Here is a 25572-nt window from a genome sequence, read left to right as displayed (position 1 = left end):
ATGGAACAAAGGGGACGGTGGATTGAAAAAGTTTGAGAATCACTGGTCTAGAGCAATGATGACCAATCTGTGACTTATGTGACAATTTCAAGGTTGAACATTGAATGTTTAGAAATTCTTAGATTCTTTTAAATTGTAAAAAATAGTTGATAGATTTTAAAACTTGGTTTATGTAGTTTGAAGGCAAAAGATCCTAAAGCTGTCATGAAAAGTGTTAATGGCCACTAATTATGAACCTTAGAAAGATTAATTATCTTTAAATAAATAACAGAATATTTCTATTTGAACAATATACTTGTTTCCTTTGTAATCATATTTTTTTTTTTTTTCACTTATGTAGATTTTATTGGTATTTTTCTAATTTTAGATTAAAAAATTATTTAAAGTAAAATTTGTAAGTAGTTTTTCTTAATTTTTTTAATTACTCAAATTAAATATTTGAACCACAGTTTGGAATTACTAAATTTCAAATTTAATTTTGACTCATCTTTAGGGAAAGGTTTGCTGTTGTTGGTCTAGAGCAGGCCTGGCCAACCCAAATTGTTTCGCTGGTCACTTTGATCATACGTAACATTACGGTGGGCCACAATTTAGGCAAACATGCTTTTAAAAAAGTAAAACAAATACAAAATGAATAAGATTTTATTGTTATACCAAGAGTTCGTACTCATACTTGTGCATTATAACAATGACACATGCAAATTTTCATTTATTTAATTGTTTTGGTATACACATAATGGGAAACAAAAGTTCTAATAGATATATAATATCGCTTAGAGGGCCACACAATTTAACGTGACTGGCCGCGGGTTGGCCAAGCCTGGTCTAGAGGCTAGCTGAGAGTTCTCTACATCAAAAATACACTCCAGTATACACAACATATTAAATAAGGCTCAGTAGAGTTACCCTAGCACCACTGTAGTGAGACCAAATTTCTTTGTGGTGTAGCTATAGACTGGTCTTGCTAGAGAACAGGAAATATACCTAGAATTTTTTCTACATATAGCCTAACATTTTTAGCTTTTTGAAAATCATTTTTAGATTAAGTTTATATAGGATATTTGAATATGTATTAAATTAAACTGTAATTCTTTTTATGAATTGAAATACATTTAATTTATATAAGTGTTATTTATTTGCTGTGTTTGATTCATTTTTCTAAAAATATAATTTCAATTAAACAGTATATTTAAAATTATAAATAATAACACTAGATTTTTTTTTATTTGAAGTGAATATTTAATTTATTTTCTGACGTATAATAAATTTTGCTTCAAGAGATAAAGATGAAATATTTGTCTTGAAAATCATTAAAATTATTATTATTACATCTTTCATCATATTAAATCAGAAAATTGATCATATTTTAGATTACAAGACAGTTTATATTAATAATGAAATTTTAAAAAGTTTTCTGAATTTTTATCACTTGATGAATATTAAATTGGAAATCTTAAAACAAAGTAACACTAAACAGTTTAAATAGTAAAATGCAGTTACGATTAAATATTTTTGAGATACTTCACATCTCATTATTAGATCAAGCACCTAACAATAAATGGATTCAAACAGAATATGTTTTATGCTCAATATAATGATGTTAAATCATTGGGAATTCTGTATCCTATAATTCTTCAAGAAACAATAAAATTGAAATTTATTTGGCAATGCTATACTTGTTGCATTAATGTCTGAAGATAATATGATGTCTTACTTTAAAATGGTAACTGTTCAAGAGCAAATAATATGAATATGGTAGAGCATTGATTATCCGAAACAATTCGGGACTGGGGTTGTTTGGATAACCAATTATGTACAAAAAAAATATATTAACCTATTCCATGTTGAAATTCATTCAAATCCTGGTACGTCCTTAAGTACCCTCTCATGGTCACACCAGTGCTGCCAGCTAAAACATGCACACCAACAAAAATAATATTGGAGTAGCCCAAGACATAGCCAAATATTGCAGCGCCACAGCACTAGCAGAAATTTAAATTTGCCTATGAGAACGCTTTCGGTTAACTGACATTTCGGTTGATCGATACTCGGATAATCGATGCTCTACTGTACTTTGATTTTGCGTAACAAATCTATTTTCACAACACTTCATCATTACAGAACTCAGTATGAAAGAGATCTACCTACAGATAATTCTATTTAATGTTTAAAACAATTTCAAGAGGCTGATAGTATTTGGTATCAAAAAGAAGTGGGAAAACTGCAGTTTTCAGAAAGATGTGATCAAATCCAGAAAACATTCTTTTTGAGTTAACAAAAAAAACTAGATGTAGACTAGATGAGTTTCTTTGCAGAATGATTGTTTGGAGGCTTGTTCATAACTGCTTTTGTTCCTATGGCTACAGACTACAGATTTTGCATGATTCACAGTTGGATGATAAACCCCATTGTTTTTGATTTTTTCAAGACATTTTGTCAAAAATCAAAGTTGATTTTTGTGAAAGTTACCTTTGGAGATAGAGATTGTGTTGAAGCAATGTTTTACATATCAGAGAAGATAAAACTATCATAACTGCAGAATATGGGGATCTGAAAGAAAAATTGAACGAGATTGTCAGAAAGTGAAGGATTGTTTGAAAGTCAAGACATTTAGTGCTGTCTCAAATAGTCTATGATCTATTATACATGAAAAAATAATTTCATATACTATGAAGTCTTGGAATTGCAATTACATTAATTCCTGAATGTTAAAGTAAATATATATTTCAATATGTACAAAGCTCTAGTGCACATCTCCATGAAGTAACATTATTTCTGAACAAAAATTTTCTTTAATATTAGATCAGTCAAAGAGTATGTGTTGGCTCTTACAGTCATCAAATTTAATATTAGCTGATTTTTTATGTTATACTTCTGTACTTTGTAAAAGATCAAGTTTATGGACTTTATAAAATGCATCTTTCATTACTACTATACTTTTAAATTTACATTGAGTGAACTGAAGGAAATGAGTAATATTGATAGTTATGAAAGTTGGACACCATATTACAAAATGAGTATTAGTTTGTGTATTGCTTTAAGTTGAGTATTACTGTAGTTTGAATTACATCATTTCATAAAGAAAAACCTTAACTTTCACAATTCACAAAATTAATGAATTGACAAACATTTTTGGCCTATTTTATAGATCAGCATCAGATCAAAAGAATAACATAAAGTCTATATGTTCTATTTTAGAATGTACAGGTGTTTCATAATATATTTTACAAATTAAAAAATTGGAAGTTACAGCATTTTAATGTTTTTACAAAAATTTTTGTAATTATCTGTAAAATTTTGAATTTTTTTCCATAATAAATTTTCTAGTTAATCATCTCCAGTATTCATAAAATTTTGGTTTACAGTTATGGAGGAAAACAGGAGTTATAAGATATTTGTTGAAGTTTTCTTATTATTTTAAGTTTTATGTAAATGTTAGGCCTGTTTAATAATAAAAATTGTTAATTTAATTAAGGTATAAAATGTTCTATTCTAGGAGTCTGAAAAAGCAAAAAAAGTTATTGACACTGTTGTAAATTTGGCAAAGATGGTTATTGTATTAGAATTACATATTCCAGAACAGTTGATTCAATGTGTAGTACTTCTTCATGGTATGTATTTTTATTTTCTTTTTTTAACTAAGATTTATTTTGTAATTATGGAAACTAATTAATTACAAAACAATAATTAAATTCAGATTAAAATTTTAAACATAAAAACTATACACATTAGATTTTTAAGAAATATTGTCTTTATAGATTTTAATACACTATAAAGTTCCAAAATTAAGTAATTGAATACAATAGATAGAAATAATAAATTTTAATAAGTTTTTGATACTTATTATAATAGAACCAGCTATGTAGCATTGTATTAATTAGAAAGTAGATAAATTCAAATGTTGGAAATGTGTGCTTTAAAGCAGAAAAATTAAATCAAGAAAGTGATCATTAAAATATGATGCAATAATGAAAGGTTTTACTACATATATGTACGTACCGTACATCTTATAAAATCTCACAATATGAATAGCATTGTGTTTAACTGTGAGGTTTTTAATTTGAAAATTTTTAAAAAATATAATTACAATTCACATTCTATACAGTAAATGCTTTTCTTAAAAAAATTAGTGAAAAAATGAAGCACTAAAAAACTTTTCCTGATTATCAACTATGTCATAGAACATATTATACACATTAGTATTTTCATATGCTTTGATTTTTAATTTGATGCAGTTTTGAATATAGTAGAATTCATTTATATAAATATATTCTGTTCCATGTTTGTCTTTTATGTTTAAGTTTTTTTTTAAATTATAATTTATTTTCTGTAATTGATATTGATTTTGTTATTAATAATACTTATGTGCATACTTTTTGTTTTAAGGAATATTACCAGGTTTTTCAGATAATCATGATCAGATAAAGAACAAAATATCACAGTTATGTGAATTATGGTTTACTAAAAATCTTGAAGAAAAGGAAATTATTTACAGCAATTCTATTGTATATTTATTACAGAGGAGCTTAAGATCTAAAGCATTGGTAATTATATACTTTATTATAAAAATTTTGTGTGATTGAAACTAGCAGTACTGGAACTTTGCAAATCAAATCTAGCCCATGAAGATTATTTTTGCTCTTAGAGATGTATTTCACGATAAGTGTAAAAGTCATGAATGAATAAAAACTTTAATACATTTTTGAAACATTTATCTAATCTTAATACTTTTTTTAAACAAGAAATTATTAATAAAATGAAAATAAATATAGAACATTATTAAGAATATAATTTGCTTTCTATAAAACACTTAATACACTAATCTACTATCTATTGCATTAAAAAAAAATATATTGAAACTGATTATTAAAATAGTTAGACAGCATTGATTTAGATTTGAAGTTACTCCTATTATTCCTACTAATATTTTTCTATAATTAATTTGTTGATAAAAGTTATGGCTTATAATAATTTATAAATATATTTAAATAAAATAATTTATAATGAAATTCATATTCTTGTTATAATATGTTTTATATGTTGAATTTTATTAATATATTACACAATTATATTGTTCTTTTATTTTTTACTGTCTACTTGGACAATGATTATTAGTAGGACATTAACTGGTGTTTAATATTTGATACAAAACTGGCAGTTAGATCAGAAAACAAAACTTTTATTAAATTCACCTGCAGTAGTAATTTTTGCTGTACACATATACATATACTTGTTTCAGGACACACCCCTCACCAGCAGTATTACCAAATACAGCTAAAACAATTAAATAAACAGGTAAGACAATGTGTATATAATAAAACCTGACTATAAAATCAAATTTTAAAAAACTTACAGTAAGTACATATCCTAATTGCTTGTACATAAGAGATATTTTTATAAATCTAACATTTGCCAAATTACTTAGGTTCATTCCTCTATATAAAAAACAAAATTATAATAAAATAATATACTTTAAGATTACAATTAAAACCGATAAACACCAACTTACATCATAGTAGCTTTCTCCATGAACTTTACATCATCAATGGTACCGAGTTTTACATTTATTTATACCTTTTGCTGTTTGTACATGTCATCAAGTATGTTGTCTCATGATTGGTGGATTATACGACCTACGTTATTATTTATTCTATTTCTTTCTTTTTTTATATGTTATACGAACATATACATATAAAAAAAGAAAGAAATAGAATAAATAATAAACTAGGTCACCCCTCTTCAGTCCTTATTATACAATTTGATGAAATTACAGAATAAATTATGATAAAATTAATAACTATTTATTATCCTACATACATGTAAAACCCACAAAGATTAAATTACCTAAAATGATATTTAATAGTGACTTGCTGGAGTAACCAAATGTTTTAAAAACAAAGTGGGTAAAACAAGTAAAACTAAAATAAATTTTAAAAATATATTAACATTAATAAAATATAATATAATAAATAACTATAAAATAGCCAGGATTTTAAAATTAATAATTATAATATTTAATTAATTAATTTAAATTAAACTGGGAGAAAAGAATCAGCTCGAAGCGGGACTCGAACCCGGAACTCCTGCTTACCATGTGGACGCATTGCCAGTTATGCTACCCAGATCTTCGGTTCGATCTCTTCTTCCAATATATATAAATATTATAATTATTAATTTTAATAACAGATGGCACCTAATGCCTAACTCTAGTGCCAAATTTATTTCTAATCTATAATCATTTATCCAAAATTTAGCCCAATCATTTATGGCAGTTGTTGGTGTATTTACAAATAGTTTAATTGAACATTATTTATTATATGTTTAAATAATACTAATTTACAAATTACTTTATAGTTTTTGTTAATAATAATAATAATTTTTAATGACTATAGAAACATGATGTAAAACGAGTATGGAATATGAAAGAAGGTTTAATAGATATTTTTGATAAAGAAGATGAAAATAAAGAAACTATATTATCATGTTTAGAAAAATGCACTATATCACAACTGTATTTGAATGTAGAAGAGGTATTTAAAAAATTTACTTTTTAAATATTTTTAATTAAATCTTTGTTACTCAATTAAAAATAAATTTTAGTTGAGTAATTAAGTTATTAATTTTTATTATTTTGAATATTTAGACAAATAATTAATCTTTGTACATAATTGAATTATACACAAAGGTAAACCAAATATATTTATTATGTAAAATTTTCCAAAATCAATTACTAAACAAAGCAAACTATAAAGACTATTTCTACTATCTTCAAATTACATTAATTATTCATTTTTATTATTTTAATATATTTTTGCATTTTTTATTTATATTTTATAACCTATTGAAGAATTATAAAAATTAGTAATTAAAATTACATTCTCAATTATACTTGAGTATATTTCTTAAAAATCTTTCAATGAAGTGGGAATCTTCTGTTTAAAAAACAAACAAGATTTCTTAGTTACAATTATCCATGTACCAGTACATGGATAATTGTAACTAAGAACGTTTGTTGAAACTAAGAAAGTTTGTTTATTTTATCAATGAAATTCATTTTCAGAACATGGTTTTTTCATGTTTAATCTTTTGTAAATTTTCTAATGTCAATCTAAATTTAAATCGTGCAATATGAAGACTTGACATATTGAGTATTTACATATGATTGTACTCTTTTTTGACTAAATAGATTTATTCAAACAAATGTCTACTTTGTTTCTAAAATGAAGGAAAAAATTTTCCATCAGAAACTATAACATTCACTCATCTATCAGGCAAAAAATTCAAATTCCATGAAGGAAGAAGTCTGGTTGTTTTGAAGCAATCTAGTCATCAACCCAGTTTTTGATATCCTCATAAGAACTGAACCGCTTTCCAGAAAGGTCGCTCTGCATGGATCAAAACAAATGGAAATCTGAAGGATCAACAATATCTGGTGAATACGACAGATGAGGCAATACATTCCAACTTCTACAGAGTCCTTGACTGGTCTTGCAACATTTGAGCAAACATTGTCATGTTGGAAAATAACCTTGTTATGTTTTTTGGCATATTTTGGATGTTTTTGCTTCAATGCTTTGTTCAATTTGATTAATTTGTTCAATTTGACTCAGTTGCAACAACTTATAGTGTATTATGCTCTTTTAGTGTCACCAGATACACAACATTACCATACTTCCATGAATACTCTGTTTTGACATTGATGGATCTGGTTCAGCTGAGTGCACCCATGCCTTTGATCGTTTAGGATTGTCATGGTGAATCCATTTTTCAACTCCAGTAACAAATTGGTGAACAAAACTTTTTTTTTTGTTTTTTAAGCAATAATTCACAATATGATTTTTTGATGTTCAATGTCCCTTTCTTTCAATTCATATGGGTCTCAGTTTCCTTGCTTTTGAACCATTCTTATTTACATGTAGATATTGAGAAATGTGTGGTTGGATAACATATAATGCAGCAGCATATTTCAATTGTGTTTGGCAAGGATCTTCATTCAGTAATGCTTCAATTCTTCATCTTGAGATGTTTTGGTGGTTTTGCTCTGTCATTTGTATCAAAATTATTATTTTTAAACTGTCAAAAACCACTCTTTGCAAGTTGTATTTGATGGAACATGTTTACTGTAAATTTCCAACAGAAAACAGTATGTTTTTGCCGCAGTTTTTTTTGCAATAAAATAATGAAGTAAAACTTTTCACAAATGCTGTTTCCTTTTTTTTTTTTTTTTGCATAAAAATGACATTTTTAATGAGGTAAAAATAATTATTATTTACAATTCAAACAGATGTCACATACTTATTTTTAAAGAATGCTGACAAACCTTTCAAATAGAAGTGTTGCCAGATTCAGTTGCATGCAAGCAGTATTATTAATGCTGTCTATTAAAAAAAGAGGGGAGTAATATTTATACACCTAATATTACAAAATTAAGAATTTCATCTTTTTGATAAGTAGCAGTGATACAATTGCAATGTCATAACAATAAACATTAATTTTATCAATAAAAATACTAAATTTTAAAATACTGAAAGTAAAATATTGAAGAATATATTCTTCAAAATACCATGATAAATTGATCCTATGGTGTAAAATGAAATTTTATTGTATCTCTGACTGTGTTAAACTGAAATCATGCAATTAAAGTTTCATGTGAAATGAGAATTGTAATATAAAGTTTTATCATTTTTTAAAATTTTTTACACACTATATATTTTTTGAGAGAGGAAAAAATGTTATCATTATTATATATTATATAATTATAATATAAAATATTTAAGTAAAATTAATTAATTCTATAGTTAATAGATAGTTTTATTCTGTTTTTATATTAAAAGAATAACTTGTATAATTTTTGTTAAAGGGAACAAAATTCATTAGCTTCTTATTTGGATTAAATGTGAAATTTATTGAAAATCTACATAAAGCTATCAAAATATATCTACCAAATTGTTCTTAGTAAGTATATTTTATATAATAGAAAGAACAAAATATAATTTTTTTTTCTATGATAAAATATTCATTAAAATAATTTTTAAATTACAATTATGTTTTATAATTTTAGTAAGCATGCAGAGTGTTATGGAAAGATTTATTTCAGAGCATGGTTAAATTCTTCAGGAGATATTAAAGAGGTATATATTTTCTTTATGTTATACTATATAAATTAATAAATGAATGTTTAAAATTTTAAAGATGTCACTAATTAAAATAAAGATATCTAATTAATAATAATAATAAAAATATGCCTTGAGTTTGCTCTGGCATAACATCAATAATAATAATTTTATTTCAAATCGTGCAAAAAATTATAATTAACAATTTCATATAGGAATGATAGAAATAGCATTTAATGTTTTTATTGTTTTTGAATTAATAATTCATTATTAAGAATATTAAGTAAAGAATTTCTATAGTAATAATAAAAAATTAATTTATTTTTTAAAATAAGAATTTAATATACAGTTTTTATATTTTTATTAATTACCGTTATATTTGATTTTCGTTGTTTTATTTTTTCTGTATTCAGATTAAATCATTATTAACATTGTAATAATGTAATTAGAAATATTTATAACCAAAAAATATAAAATGACTACTTAAAAAAATATTTTAACAGAATAAATTTTTATACATATTTTATCACTCTTTAGTTATTAAATTGAATTATTTAATAAAAATCCTGATTTAAAAATATATTAAACTATAAAAAACTAGATAGGTTCCCCATCAAGCATGACAGGAAACTATATACAGTGGAACCTTGCTTAACAAGCATAATTTGTTTCAGAGTCTTACTCTTAATGTGAAACACTCGTTAAGCGAAACAATTTTTTTCATATAAATTAATGTAAAATACGATAATGGGTTACATGCCAAAATAAATATCAGGTCAGTCCATAAGTCCATGCGCATTTTTATGACCTTGAGAAAAATCTTGTTTTGCTGTTAAAAATGTCAGTCTAATGTGATAATTTTTACACTGAAGTGTTAAATTGGATCTCATTCATATAATACTGTTCAGAATTGTGAACATTTCAGTTGTTTATTTTCATTAAAATGAAAGTAACCGATGAATATAAAAGACATGTTTTATACTTTTTATTTTTAAGTGGTGAGAATGCTACAAATGCAGCCAAAAAAATAAATACTGTACATAATCAAATTGTAATTAGTGCAAGGACTGCGCAGAAGTGGTTTGAAAGATTTAGAAACAATGATTTTAGTGTGGAGGATAAGGCTCGTACTGGAAGACCTATTGACTTTGATGATGATGCTCTCTCTGCACTAGTTGAAGCAGAACCATCTTTAACAGTTGATGAAATTGTGGAACGTTTAAATTCATCCCATGGAACTGTTCATAGACACCTACAACAAATCGGAAAAGTTTCAAAGCTAGGAAAATGGATACCACATGAACTGTCAATAGCTAACCAACAACAACGTGTAAACATTTGCACGTCTCTTTTATCCCGTATTGCTTTAGAACCTTTTCTTGGTAGGCTGGTTACTGGAGACGAAAAATGGATCCTCTATAATAATGTGACGAGAAAAAGACAATGGATGGATCGCGACAAGCAGCCAAAACAGACTGCAAAAGGTGGGTTGCATCCAAAAAAAATTCTTTTGTCTGTTTGGTGGGATGTCAGGTGTAATTCACTTTGAGCTGTTAGAACCTAATCAAACAATTACAGCGCAAATGTATTGTGAGCAATTAGAGTGTTTAAATGAAAAATTGAAAAAAATTGACCATTGTTAGTGAACAGAAAGCAGGTTCTCTTGCAGCATAACAATGCCAGACCACACGCTGCAAAAATAACTGTACAGAAACTTGAAAGCTACAACTGAGAAATTTTACCTCATCCACCATATTCGCCAGATATTGCTCCCAGTGATTATCATCTTTTTTGCAGTTTGCAGAATTTTTTAAAAGGGAAAACTTTTGAGGATGAGAACAATGTAAAAAAGGCTATTTCTGAATATTTTGATTCAAAACCGAAATCATTTTACGAAGACGGGATTAAAAAGCTACCATCAAGATGGCAAGAAATTGTAGAAAATAATGGTGAATACATTATAGATTGAAATAAAATTTAATTAAAATTTTTTGCTGTTTTTTTTGTAGATAAAAATACGCATGAACTTATGGACTGACCTGATACTTAAATATTTTATGTATACCATTTATTCAAAGAAATTATATAATAAACATTTTTAAGGAGCATTAATTATCATCAGCTTTTCTTCTAGCATGGAATGAACCAACCTGGAATGCGAATTCGATTTATAGAAAACAAAAAAATCACAGATAATATATCTGATAAATACGCCAAATGATATGCCAAATTCTTGGGCTATGTAAAAGCTATAGGTCACTATATAGGTTAATTTTTAAACTGTCAGATTTGTGTTAACAAAATTATATGTAAATACAAAATAGTTGATTTTAGGTTTTTGGTTTTGTTTGTAGCTTTCTTACAGTTATAAAATGTTATTAACCATTTTAAATGATGTTTTAAGACTGAAGTATAAATATTTGAAAAACTTTTCTTAGCCGTAGTCATTATGCTCATAATTAAACTAGCTATAAACATAATGATATCGACTAGTATTGATAGATCTAGTAGATTGGTTTGAAATTATCTTTCGATATTGTATTTCTATAAAATAGCTCACACAGAAGATTAAATCTAAAATCGAATATCCGGCTACCAAACTTAAATAATATAATTGAAAGCTAGGTTGTTGCATTATAATAATATTGACTGCATATAAAGTTGTAACTCTTAAAAAAATAGAGATGATTCTATAGACAAATATATTCCTAATAAATTGGGGAGCAGCTACAGAAATCAGTTTGATTATTGTTACAAAGTTATCATGAAGCAAAAAGTAAAAATTATTTGATCATATTGACATAATACTTGATCTCAGAATTGTTAAAAAATAGAATAAATGAAAATTTAAGTTAATGTTAATTTTTAATGAAAAGAAATATGAATTAAATTAATATATAATTTTGTAAACTTTGTAGTAAAAGAATTAATATATATTATTTATTTATTTATTCTATATATTTTTAAACATAAACAGAAATTAGAAATCTACTGTATTCAAGACTTTATGTATTATGCTATTCATCTTCCAAGAAAAGTTCCACATTCATTAGCATCCATTCTGAAGAAAGTAAGTCAGGTTCAATAAATATTTTAATTATATTTAAATACATTTAATTTTTTAATAGACATATTTTTCACATTTTAAGTTTTAATATTAATAATTAATAAAAACATTAATTAACATGTTATATTTAAAAATTTATAAATTAAAAAGACACTTACATTGAAGAAACCAGTTCTATATAATTATTTAACTGTTTGGAGAGAGAGCTTAAGATGAAGTACAAATAACTTCAAAAATGTAGATGTAAATAATATAGAACTGATTCCTTCAAAGCAAATCTTTCTTTGTTTATAATAAAAAAATTCTTAATTTTTTAAAGTATTGCAATTTTATGTCATTTTCATTATTTTAATTTATGAAATTATTTTATTCTATTATTCAAATTATTTAATTTTATTATTTTTAGCTTTTGAATTATTTTCATTGTCATCGCAAACAAAATAATGTTGCTATTCTTCTTTTAAATCTTTATGATCCAATTATCTGGAGATCTCTAAAAGTAAGATTAATTTTATTGTGTAAAATGTTATGCATATTAGTTTAGAAAAATTAAGATTCTATGCTGGTAAGCTGGATAAGACAGTTCTTAATAATCTATTATGGTTCAGTTTCTCAAACAGTTGACTCAATTCTTTTTAAGAAAACTTTTTAAGGAAAAAAAAAAGAAAAAAGATTTATTTTAGATAAAGACAATTTAAATATTCTCCTACAAACAATATTAAGTATAGAAATTCTGATTTTCAGATTATGAATAATAATAAACATTTTTCAAGACAGTATAATTTTTTGCTTATTCAGATTAAGTTTTCTATAGGAAATTTAAATTGTTATATTTTGTTTCTGTTTGATTTAAAGCATAAAAATGTCAATGTTTTATTTGTGAAAATTAGTTTATATCAATGCCGATTTTAATTTCTTATGAAGATAGAAAGAAATTCTTTAACAGAAATTTAAGAGTATATTTTCCAAAAAAGCTAAAATGGACAATGCTATCAAGTACAAGCCAACCAATGCCTAGATAATGGCTATAATAATAATAAATTATGAAACAATTTGGTACCAGAGGGGGCATTAGGTGCCATCTCTTAATAAATTTAATAATTATAATTTTTAATTTAATAATTTAAATAATTTAGAACTACTGGAAGAAAAGAATCTGTCTGGAGTGGGACTTGAACCCACAACTCCTGCTGCTTACTGTGCAGGAGTTGTGAGTTCAAGTCCTGCTCCAGGCAATGCATCTGCTGCTCACTGTGCAGATGTGTTGCCAATTATGCTACCCAGACCTCCAGTTCGATCTCATCTTCCAGTATATATAACATTACATTACAACCATCAATGGTTGTATCGTAATGTTAATGGCAACACATCTGCACAGTAAGCAGGAGTTGAGGGTTCGAGTTCTGCTTCGGGCCGATTCTTTTCTTCTAGTAGTACTAAATTATTTAACTTATTAAATTAAAAATTATAATTATTAAATTTATCAAAAGATGGTGCCTAATGCCCCCCTCTGGTACCAAATTGTTTCATAATTTATTAGTATTATAGCTGTTATCTAGCCTGTGACATACAGCATTGGTTGGCTTGTAGTTATATAATTTATCAGGTTTGTAGTGATGTTATTTGATGCTATTAAGGATTATCTTATCAGTTTATTAAAAATAACTTAATTAAAATTTAAATTGCAAATATTTTCAGATACACACACATATATAACCAATAAATATATATATATATATATATTCTATTGGTTTGTAAATATTGAATTTTACATCAAAATAATTACTATTGCATTTATAAGACTAGTATTTTGAATAAAGAATTGTAAATAGAAGTACAGTAGAGCGTCGATAAGTGGAACCAATTGGGGACTGGGGTCCCAAAATATTGAAAATATTGGGGTCCTTCCAGTTAATGATTTGTTCCAGTTTCCGACTTTGTACGAAAAAATACATTAACCTGTCCGATGTTCAAATTTTTCTCTGTTGCGTATCGCTTACTGTTGAATTTTTCTCCATTGCGTGTCACTTCGTGTTGAATTTTCATCGATTTTAAGCCTAACGAAAATTTTTATAATAATCTTCGAGGCTATCATATCGTTAAAAATTATTTCTGCATTTTGTACAAACAAAATAAATATATTAAAGAATATAAAAAACATGAAAATTATACTTTAGAAGTAAATTTAGTATCAAAAACATTCGATTCAGCACGACACAGTCTGACTGAAAATCGTTCCACTTTCCGGCCATTCCACTTACCGACGTTTCACTTATCGACGCTCTACTGTATTACATATAATACAATTCTGTTCAAATACTGTACAATAATTTATATATAAATAGTTATCAATAGGTATTAAAAAATTTAAATTAATAATAAAATAAGTTTTAGCTATGATTCTGAAACATAAAAGATATTAAATACTTTCATCTCTTGTTTTATGTCTAATAATGCAATATTCTAAATTTTACAAATATGCACTAAATTATTTATGATAATTTTAGATGAATATATTATTATATGTCTGAAATGACATGTTTATAACTTAGTTAAATTACATATAATTTAACTGAAAAAATGTGTTAAGCAAGAGATGAATTTGAATCATATTCTCAGCCAATGTTTCTTTAAATGTTTATAAATATAATTAATCATTTCTAAATAGTCTAATTATTAATATATTAATGGATGGCAATGTTTATATCTGTAGTATTAAATTATTCAATAAATTAGATTTATAGTTTTATAAAATATAAAATAGCAATATAAAATTTTAAATGTATATTATTCTAGAATCACTTGCCAGTTATATTTTACATTCTTTGTTCTACTTGAAGAGCTATGATGGACCTAGTGGGTCTAAAAATGTTACATGAAATATTTAATTGCAATAAAACCTTATTTTTCATAGTTATTATTATTGTGTGTGAAATATTTTCTAAAAATCTTTATATTAAATTTAAATTAATTATAGTTGAATCATAAATGAATCAATTAAAATAAATAAAATTAAATAATTATTTAAAATTTTTAAAAAAATATATAAATTATTATATTTTAATTAATATTAAAAAATTCGTATTTAAATTATCTAAAACTAAATATGATTTACAGAATTTTTTAAAAATTACTTAGGTTGCAAATGGAATAGTTCGAGCTAATGCTGCAGATATATTTTTTGCTGTTTATCCACTAGGAAATCCAGAAGCAAATGTTGAAGAAACAGATGAAATGCTTCAAAAACAGTTTAATCTTATTGAAGTATTTTATAAATTATTAAATTTGTAATATACAATAGTTCTAGTATAGTTAAGAAATGATGTTGATGTATAATGAAATGAGTAAAATTTATATGAACTAATTTTACAGCTTTCAAAAATATTATTAAAAATTGAAAAAATATTGAAAAATATTTATTACTTGAGAGCTATAAATGCAGGGGTCACTCTGGAAAATTTTAAGAAATTGTCAACAATTTGTCAGTTTTTAATTATTTTGTCACTTCAAATTGTTTCTTACCAGAAATTTTACTTACTGATTAAAGAAGGTGCTGATAGCCGTATCAGTTTGGAGTATGGAAAGCAAAAGTAACTTGTTAAGCTGTCACTTAAAAATAGAAATTATTTTTGAATGAGCACTGTGATCACATATTTTGATTGCAATGTTTAAATTTTACAAGTAATTCAAATGTCATGTCAAAATTTTTATGTTTTAGTTTACTGAAAAAAGTTCAAAGTGAAAAAAATGCCAACCTAAAAAATTCCTCAAATTTCCATTCAACCAATAAAAATTTTTCAATCTGGAAAGACTGACAACATTGCACAAAAACTGCCTTCAGTTCTCAATATTACTTCATGCTTTCCTTTTATTTTTTTCTCCTTAGAAGGGGTCTATGGACCTCTTTCGGCTAAGAGAACACTAAGAAGTCACGTTTCACTTATTTTGATTTTATACCTATTGGTAAGGCTAAAATACTATTGTTTTAAAATTTTATCATTTTTAAAGAGCTTATAATAATTGCTTTTAGAAATATTTAATCCATACAGTACGTTTTATTTGGAAATGACTTTGACTGATTCTTGAAACACTATAAAGGCAAGAATTAATTAACAAAAACATGAAAGTTAAAATATTTATTAGTATATAAGGCAACTTTCAAAATATTATTCAATAATCATTAATAGTTTTTATCAAGAGTAAATAATGTATTACATTTTGAATATGATTTTTTAAATCTATTTAAGAATAAAATTGTTTATTTTTTTATTAAATACTAAACCCTGATTGCTGTAATTAATCTGGCTATTATTTTTGCTATTATTAATAATTAGATATTAAATTTGGTATTAAAGGTGGACATTAGGTGCCATCTGTTATCTAAATTAATAATGATAAAATAATTTAGAACAGTCTGGAAGAAAAGGACTAGCCCAGAACAATCTATATATATAATTGAGACGAGTTGATAATAATAATAATAATCAGCGCAGAGCCCAAATGGTTAGGAGTTGAAAGTTGAAATTTGGTACACAGTAGGGTACGTCACGAGAACGCACACTAAGAAGGGATTTTTTGAAATTCCTCCCCACGGGGGGAGGGACAGGATTAAAGCTTCTATATACATTTCGAGACGTGTCCAAATGGTTAGGAGTTGAAAGTTGAAATTTGGTACACAGTTAGGGTACGTCACGGGAACGCACACTAAGAAGGGATTTTTCGAAATTCTTCCCCAAGGGGGAGAGGGACAGGATTAAGTCTTAACACTTCCATCAATGATGGAAGTGTTAAGACTTAAGTGTTACGTAACAATGGAAGTGTTAAGAGAAAGTGATGTGCAAGACGCAGATGCAGTTTTTTCGTTTTTGTGGGAAAATCGAACATATTTTTAGACTCATCTAAAAATTCTGTAATTAGTCTGGAAACAGGGAGGACCAAGTTCCTGCATTCTGTGAAAACGGGTAAGGTTGACTATAACATAATAATCTTAATATTTGCTAAAACGGTTAGGAGTTGAAAGTTGAAATTTGGTACACAGTTAGGGTACCAAAGTGTTAAGTAACAATGGAGAACAAGAGAAAGCGACGTGCAAGATTTACGGGCGCTGGAAAAAAAAGAAAAAAGAAAACCAGTAATATGTTGGAACAGATTAGTTTGGTTTTTCTCGACCTTTCTTCTTTAGAACATTCGATGAAAATCAAAGGATATAATCAGAACACGTGAAAATCGAACAATATTAGAACTTTCAATTTTCAAATTCGACCTTTCTTTAGAAAAACTTAGTTCATTGATGAAATTACTCTTTTTTTGTGACTATAATGTAGTAATCTTAATCTTTGCTATCATTACTTTTGCCCAAGCAACGCCGGGCCTACCTGCTAGTATATATATATATTATGCCTGGTAAAGCGATAGCTTGCTGATTGCCCTAGTGGAGGAGTACATAGGCTGTGGGCATAGGAGTTGTCCCAGCTAGCACCATGAGTCTCCATGAATGGATATATAAAATAATGGATATCTTGCTGATAAATACTGATGATAATAATTTATTATTAATTTAGATAAGAGATGGTGCCTAGCGTCCACCTCTAATACCAAATTACTTAATATCCAATTATTAATAATAGCAAAAATAATAGCCAGATTAATTACGGTGATCATTTGGTTTAGTATCAATGCATCAGGTTTTGGGATGTTTATTAAATATTAAAAAGGAATGAGTTTCCAATCAGACAATGCATGCTATTGCTTAATCAGTCTTAAAATTTACAAATTGTTGTGTGGGAACACCGGGAGGTACGACTCCGTCCTACCTCTTTTTTTTTCGGCGAACAGGTCGGCAAGACCCACCCCACTGTCAAGGATGGCTAAATTTTTATGATAACCCGACTCGTCGGGATCGGGTAATTAAGTGTCAGATCGAGTGGAGGAAGTGTGTGGGTTCAACGATAAGTCAAGGCAATATCCGAAATAACAAGATAAATAACACAGATAATGATTTATTTGGATAAAGAACATAATACAGAGAATCTATGCATCCCGTCCCTAATCGTGGGGGAGAGAGAGTTCACAATTGTTGGGGGAATCATACCTCGTCTTCTGATGTATCGACAACAATCGTAGGACTGATCGGTCGGTGAAAGGAGGGTCGGTCGTTCTTCGGCTCTGGCGCTGGGCGGAAGGATCGGGCTTGGCGGCTCCGGCGTCTTCGGGTTTGGCCTTCAATTCGGATTTGGATTTGCTGGGACGTTCGTCTTCTTCGGACGTTCAGCCACCCCGTTCTTAGATATCTCTCCCCTTTATATACTCCAGGTCTCGTCCGCTGCGATCACCAATCACGACGGAGGGTGATGAGTTGATCTCCGTGACTCAGAGGTCGGATCCGGAGAGGAGGGAAGCGTGTTTGACGGCGGAAGGCTGCACATCCTTTGAATCATGATTGCTATCTCCGATTTTGATCGCTATCTCCGGAGGGGATTTGAACAATAAAATTTTAAAATCTGTTGGGCCGGTTTAACCCGGTCCTCACAGTTGCATTAATCAAAATTATTCCTTTTTTTCCCATCCTGTTTTTTCCATTGCTTATTGAAATTTACAGCTCTAAATGATAATGGAAAACCATCATTAAAAATTGATAAGTCTAAAATTATATTACAAAACTCCAAATTAAATTATCCACCAAAATTCCATACATTATAAAAACTTAATCTATGTTAAATTATTTTTATTTTAAAATATTTCATTTTTTATTAATTATCTCATAAGAAATATATTAAATTTAAGGTAACTTTTTATAACTAAAATAAACTTTTTATTACAAAAACAGTGTCTACTCAAAGATTCTAGTCCTGAAGTACGTTCAATTGCAATTATAGGAACATGTACTGTTCTCAATCAGCATTGGGAAGATATTCCGTCTGAAGTAATTTTTTAAGAAATATGTCCATTTATATTTAAGACCGTAATGATATTGATTGATCTAAGATTAGTTATATCTAAGATTATATTACAGTTTGAAATGTTTAAGAATGACTTATTTCTAAAAAATGAATAATTCCAGGTAATCAAAGTATTAATACAAATATTAATAACTGATTTGGCTTTTGATTCATCATCAGCTGAAGTAAGAGCATCTGTATTTAAGGTAATTATATTTAAATTGATTTATTAACATATTCCAGTATGTATGTATGTATATATCTATATATATGTAATGTATTAAAAGTAGGAAAATTTAACGAAATATTTTACTACAATGAATTTAATGTAGCCAGTAATGAAACAAATAATGTTACAGAAGCTGGAGTATTACATTTATTATCTATTAAAAGGTAAAATAACATCAGTCCTAGGAAAATATTTAATGACCTTTTAGAATTTTTTTTACAGATTAAAATTTATTTATTTATTCTTAATATAGTTAAATGGAGTACATGTAAACTAGTTTGAGATTTAGAAAACAATAATTTTCATAAAAACCAAAATTTGCAAGAATTCACTTTTATAATGAATTTGAATCTGAAATTCGGTATACAAAAATTAACAAATTCTACAGCTAATTCAATTGAATCAAGGGTTTATAATTAAATTTTATTGATTTATTTTTAAAGGTTTTTATAATAATTTTTTGTGAATATAATAATATAATTATGTATATTTTAGGGCTTTAAAGTATTGCTTGATAATCCTTTAACTCATCCTACATTAAAGACTATTTTCCCAGCTTTACAAAATTGTTTTCATGATATTGCTGAGAGAGTGAGGATAGCATTTTGTAATCTTCTTTTGAAAATAAAACATCTTCGAACATTAAAGGTAAATTAACTTGTAACACTTGTATTATATATGTCAAACAGATGTTTAAAAAATTCCAATTATATTTAAATAATTATTTAATTTTTAAAATATCAATATGATATTGTTTGATATATTCAATATAATTTATACTAAATTCATAAATTTTTTTAAATATTATATAAGTTTTAAATAGTTTTCAAATTAATTTATAATTTATTTGTTATTAATAATATAATAAACCACCCTAATAGACAAAAAACAAAATAAGTTGTTTTTGAAACCTTAAATTCTTTAGAAATTTATTCTTCAGAAAAATTTCTAATGCATAAGAAACAATTGTATAGAATGAATGTGTGATTACATTAATATGTATCTGACCAATAAAATGTATAGAAAATTTTAATTAAATTTATTTATATTTTTATTATCTCTATTTTTATCTGTGTTATTGAATTGTTTATTATTATTATAAAGTTTTTTCGAATGAAGAACAAATTTCTGAAAATATGAGGTTAGAAAGATATTTGACTTATTTGACTACCTGATTATGAGACTAATAATTATAATTTAGATAAGGTAATTAAGAAGTCTTTGGAATGAATTATAGTTTTTTTCCTTTCTAATTTTTACTATTAAAATTCATTAATAACATTTTCTAATAAGACAAAGTAGGGTATGTAGAACAAATGAATGTTACAACAAACAGTTTTATCTACAAATCAAATTGTTTTATTGTAACAATTTGATTTGTTGGCAGCCAACATAGTAAGCACAGGAGCATGGCATGGCATGTCAAGTTTTTCTGCTTTGATTAGAGTATTAGACATTGTCTTTATTATAGTTTGTGGGGTTCAAATATATTTTTTTTAATCTTTAGCAATAAAATTATATATTTTTAAATTACTCTGCTATAAAATTTTAGCTATGACTTTGCAGAACAGAGTAAGAAAACTAATTAACTTTAAAAACAGAAAGAAATAATTTTCAAGTGAGAAAGTGAAAAAATTGTAGGATATCAATTGTTGAATGTGGTATGACTAAATCAACTGTCAGTATGATTTAAAAAAACAAAGATATAAAAGTGCACAGGTTGTGAAGGAAATTTCTAGATCAATCAATTTACATTGTAATATTACAGAATAGATGGAAACTTACATGTATAGTTTATAAAAACTAAAATAATTAATTTTATATTCTTATGCTTATATTTTTGATTTTGTATTAGTTTTTCTTGTTTAAATGGTTATGTTAGATGATAAATTTGCTCTAGGCTGTGGACTTGGAGCAGATTAAGCAATATTACCCCTAAATACATATATTTCAATGTATGCTAGAACAATCATTCTAGTATACATCACTGCATTGATTAATAATGAAATAATACTTTTAATACTGTGATCATAAAATAATTTGTTATAGTCTTGTATATTTCAGGAAATAGATTTTAATGATTATTTTATTTAGTAAAATGTTTACTAAGTAACAATAAAGTGTTTTAAATAAAAAGAGAAGTAGATTACAAATAATTTATATTTTATTAAATTAATAATTTTTGTATTTATTAATTTAATGTAATTTTTTTCAGTATTGGGAAATTGTTCCAATAGAACATCTAATGGCTCGCTTAGAAGTAGACAGTAAATCAGTTGTTCGGCATATTGTGAATATTATTCATAGTAGTTATATTCCAGTATCTAAGCCTGCTATTGTACAATTACAAAGATGTTTACTTTTGATTAAAGAATACAGAGCAGCTTCTCGAGTCTTTTTTCAATATGTACATCAATATATTGGACTTGAAGCAACAGGTAATTTGAACAAGTATTATAATGCTTCTTCAGTTTTATGACTTTTTTACTATAAACTTGCAAATATGAAATAATAGCACAATGATGATTTAAGTTATTTATGGTTTAAATAAATTTCAATAATACATATTTTTATGTTGTTTTTTTAATGAAAAATATTATATTTCAAGTTTCAGTGTTATGAATAGTTAGAATTTTCTGTTTTAGTTCCAGAATCAAAACTTGCCTATTTTAAGACATTTTTTGCAATTTTCATAAAATAATTCTCTAAATTCAGTTGAGATGAATGGAATTGTTTAAGACAGATGAAGTTTATTTGAAGTTAAGTCTTAACGATGTATAAAAATGAAGTCTTTATGATATCATTTGGAATATTCAATATTTCATTACAAAATTCTCTTGTAAAATTATTAGCATAAACAATTCTTAAAATGATTATGTTCTTAACATAATATTTTTAATTTGTTTCATAGCAGTTAAATCATTAGTATATGTAAGCTTGCCATATGTTTTTGAAAATCTACATTATATTCCTTTAAATTAATTGCTAAAATACAAATGCTTATTTAATTACAGTTTCATTGTTTTAACATGGATTTTAATTTATTAAATATCGTATGACAATTTATATTTTCTTTGAAAAATGTATTTTCATTAAAAGAAAACCAATATTTGTTTTTCAGATTTTTAAACTCCAATACATTTAATATATTTATATCTAATGCTACATATATTAATTTAATGATTAAGGATAAGAAACTTTTGTTTTAAATTTATGAAATGGAAGAAATATAAAAATTATGTTACATAGATGGTTATCCTTTTTATATATATTTGATGTATTATTTGAATCACTTTTTAAAAATGAATTTTCAAAAAATGGTTTTTGCTATTAATTGGTTAAGTACCATTAATTAAGAAATTGAATTTCTATAGATTTCTTAACAAACTACTATTTTTTTTTTCAGTGAATTGCATTATTTTACTTGGGAGAGGAATATATCTGTATGCAAAGAAAAGTTTAAATAATTTAAGTGATTCACCACCTAATATTTCTGAAGTTCATCCCAGATGTCGGAACATAGAAAATAAAGAGAATTTTTCAATTATTTCAACTGAATTGCTTAATATAATTACTGATACTGAAGATAATAGGAATGACTTACCATTTCATGATCCTGAAGTTTCTATTGGTGTTTTAGATGCTATGTCTATTATGTGGTCAGGCATCAACAATAAATTACATGAGGTAAACTAAAATATTTAAAAGTTCAGTTATAGTTAGAGATTTTAATGTTACATTTTTTTTGTTAAAATAATTTTATATTTATAGGACTTTTACTTTCATAAGCAAACAAAAGTTTTATAAACAACAAAGTATTTTTTTATAACAATTTTAATTATATATATATATACAGTCGACTCCACATAAGTCGACACCCCAAGGGGAAAGTGGAAATGTGTGGAGTTATCCGATGTGACGACTAAAGCAAAGTCGGGAAAAAAACCATAAAACTACAATTAATAAAATACAGTAGTGCATTATACAGTAGTATAGGCTTACAATACATTGTGTCCTCCATTTACAATTACTCTGTAGATGAAAAACTGAAAAATTCGTTTAGTGTTGTTTGTTTTGAGCACTTAACTGTCTCGACTTTCTTTTTCAACAATCATGAATGCCTTGAAAACATCATCTTCACAATTGTCAATTGTTGGCAAGTAACGTCTAAGGATTCTTAATGCCTCTGGTGTGAGAAAATGCAAAATTGTATTCTGGTGTGATGTTGATGTAGATTGTATATTTTCTTTTTGTTTATCTGTTATTATTTTATACATAAAAATACATAAAATGTTACGGCATTATATATATATATTAATAATAATAATATATTAATAAATAAATTGAGTCCCCCTCCTGAAAAAAAATGAGTTCACACCACACATGCGGAGTGAATTCATTTTTTCAGGAGGGGGGTGACAACTTATCAGAGTGTGGGACAGCAAAAGTATGTTCACTTATCCAGTGGTGACGAGTTAAACAGTGTCGAGTAACCGGAGATTTTTTAACATTAATGCCTATGTAAGTTGGCCGGGACCACAGAAACTGACTACTTAACCAATGGTGTCGAGTTATCCGGGTGTCGACTTATGCAGACTCGACTGTATATATTTTAAATAGTAATTAATTAAATAAAGTGAAGAGTTTTTTTATTTTACAAATAATTATCTAATTATCACAATACTTTTTATTAATCATTATGATAAATCATCTACTGATTGATAAAGTGATTGATTTACAGTATCTGTTTTTGAAAATTTTTTACTTAAATTTTTTTGAAAATATTTTCATACTTAGGATAATTTTATAATCTCTGATTTGAAAATTATAAATTTATGATTCAAGTTATTCAAGTTGCATCATTATAGTCAAATTTTAAACATTTTATAATTATATCAGAAATAAATATGAGTTTTATAACATTTAAAATATCAGTTATGAGAATATTCTAAGATCAAAATATATAATTGAATAAAAATTCTTCACAAACCTTTACTTACATCATATAAGTTTGAGAACATAGAAATGTATACAGTATAGCAGGTATGTCAAAGATACAGCTTGTGGGCCAGTCATGGCCCGCAAGACAATTAGTTGCGGCCCAGACATCAATTCAATAATGCTATTTGTTTATTATTTTATTATCTTAATACGAAAGGAAATGGGATATTTTATAAATAAATAATACTTAATAAACAAAATTGTTGAACTCAATTATTATTGTTTTTGTTTTTATTTTTATTTATTCATATTACTTGGAGATATTTATTTTATTTGATTTACTTTTGTGTTTAATTTCTTGTTTACATTGTTTTCTCTATTTCATCTTTTGAATTTCAAATTAAAGTCCATCTTGGCAAGATCATTTATTGCACAATTCTCACTATTTAGCGCACAAAATGCATAAATTACAGTTAATGCTTGTATGTTTGAGTCTTACAATCCCTGATCCAGATCATTTTACAGACCTGCTTCAGGCCTGTAAATTGGTCGAAAATGTTTGTTCTCTGATTAAAGTTATTGCTGGGAAACCACAAGTGGTGTTTTTATTTTTATTTTATTGTGAAATCTCGGGTTATTAAAAAGGAATTTTTTGAGTTGGCTACTTTTGGGCTACTTTTTAGAAAATTTTTGGCTACAAAATCTCAAAACATCTGGCTCACTGTCATACTTGAGACAAAAAATTGGCTCTTAAGCAGTTTGAGTTTGACACCCCCACAGTAGAGTGTCGTTTATCCAAATTAATTGGGGATTGGGGTTGTTCGGATAACTTATTTTTTGGATAACCGATTATGTACGAAAAAATATATTAATCTATCCAATGTTGAAATTTTTCTCCGTTGCGTGTCGCTATGCGTTGAATTTTCGTTGATGTTAAGCCTAATGTAAATTTTTAAAAATAATAATCATGGCTATTGTATCATTAAAAATTATTTCTTTATTTTGTATAAACAAAATAAATACATTGAAAAATATAAAAACAAAAAAGTTATATTTTGGAAGTTAATCTAGTATCAAAAACATTTGGTTCAGCACGACACAGTCTGACTGGAATGCTTTTGGTTAACATACGTTTTGGTTGATAGGCTTTTGGATAAACGACACTCTACTGTATTTTAATTAAATTGATAAGAAATTATTAATAATTACAATAACCACCATAGAATATTTTTGCTCACTGTTTTCTTTACCAAAAACTTCGATCATGTGTTGATGTAAGTCTCT

At 26.4% G+C, this 25572-nt stretch overlaps 1 protein-coding gene across 1 annotated transcript in view; it reads left to right on the top strand.

Moving 5' to 3' along the window:
- LOC136979089 (condensin-2 complex subunit G2-like) overlaps nt 1–25572 on the top strand; it is a 58951-nt gene that overhangs the window by 5635 nt on the left and 27744 nt on the right. The window contains exons 3-15 of the mRNA XM_067275004.1: nt 3497–3611; nt 4387–4544; nt 6393–6530; nt 8861–8955; nt 9062–9131; nt 12091–12183; nt 12587–12679; nt 15319–15444; nt 19007–19102; nt 19241–19324; nt 19843–19995; nt 21563–21785; nt 22754–23034. Coding sequence (XP_067131105.1) covers nt 3497–3611; nt 4387–4544; nt 6393–6530; nt 8861–8955; nt 9062–9131; nt 12091–12183; nt 12587–12679; nt 15319–15444; nt 19007–19102; nt 19241–19324; nt 19843–19995; nt 21563–21785; nt 22754–23034 — 1725 coding nt within the window. The remainder of the gene's footprint in view (nt 1–3496; nt 3612–4386; nt 4545–6392; nt 6531–8860; nt 8956–9061; nt 9132–12090; nt 12184–12586; nt 12680–15318; nt 15445–19006; nt 19103–19240; nt 19325–19842; nt 19996–21562; nt 21786–22753; nt 23035–25572) is intronic.

Source organism: Centruroides vittatus, unplaced genomic scaffold (assembly GCF_030686945.1).
Source record: "Centruroides vittatus isolate TY-2023 unplaced genomic scaffold, ASM3068694v2 contig_1154, whole genome shotgun sequence".
Lineage (NCBI taxonomy): Eukaryota > Metazoa > Arthropoda > Arachnida > Scorpiones > Buthidae > Centruroides > Centruroides vittatus.
This window is presented reverse-complemented; position numbering and strand designations above follow the sequence as displayed.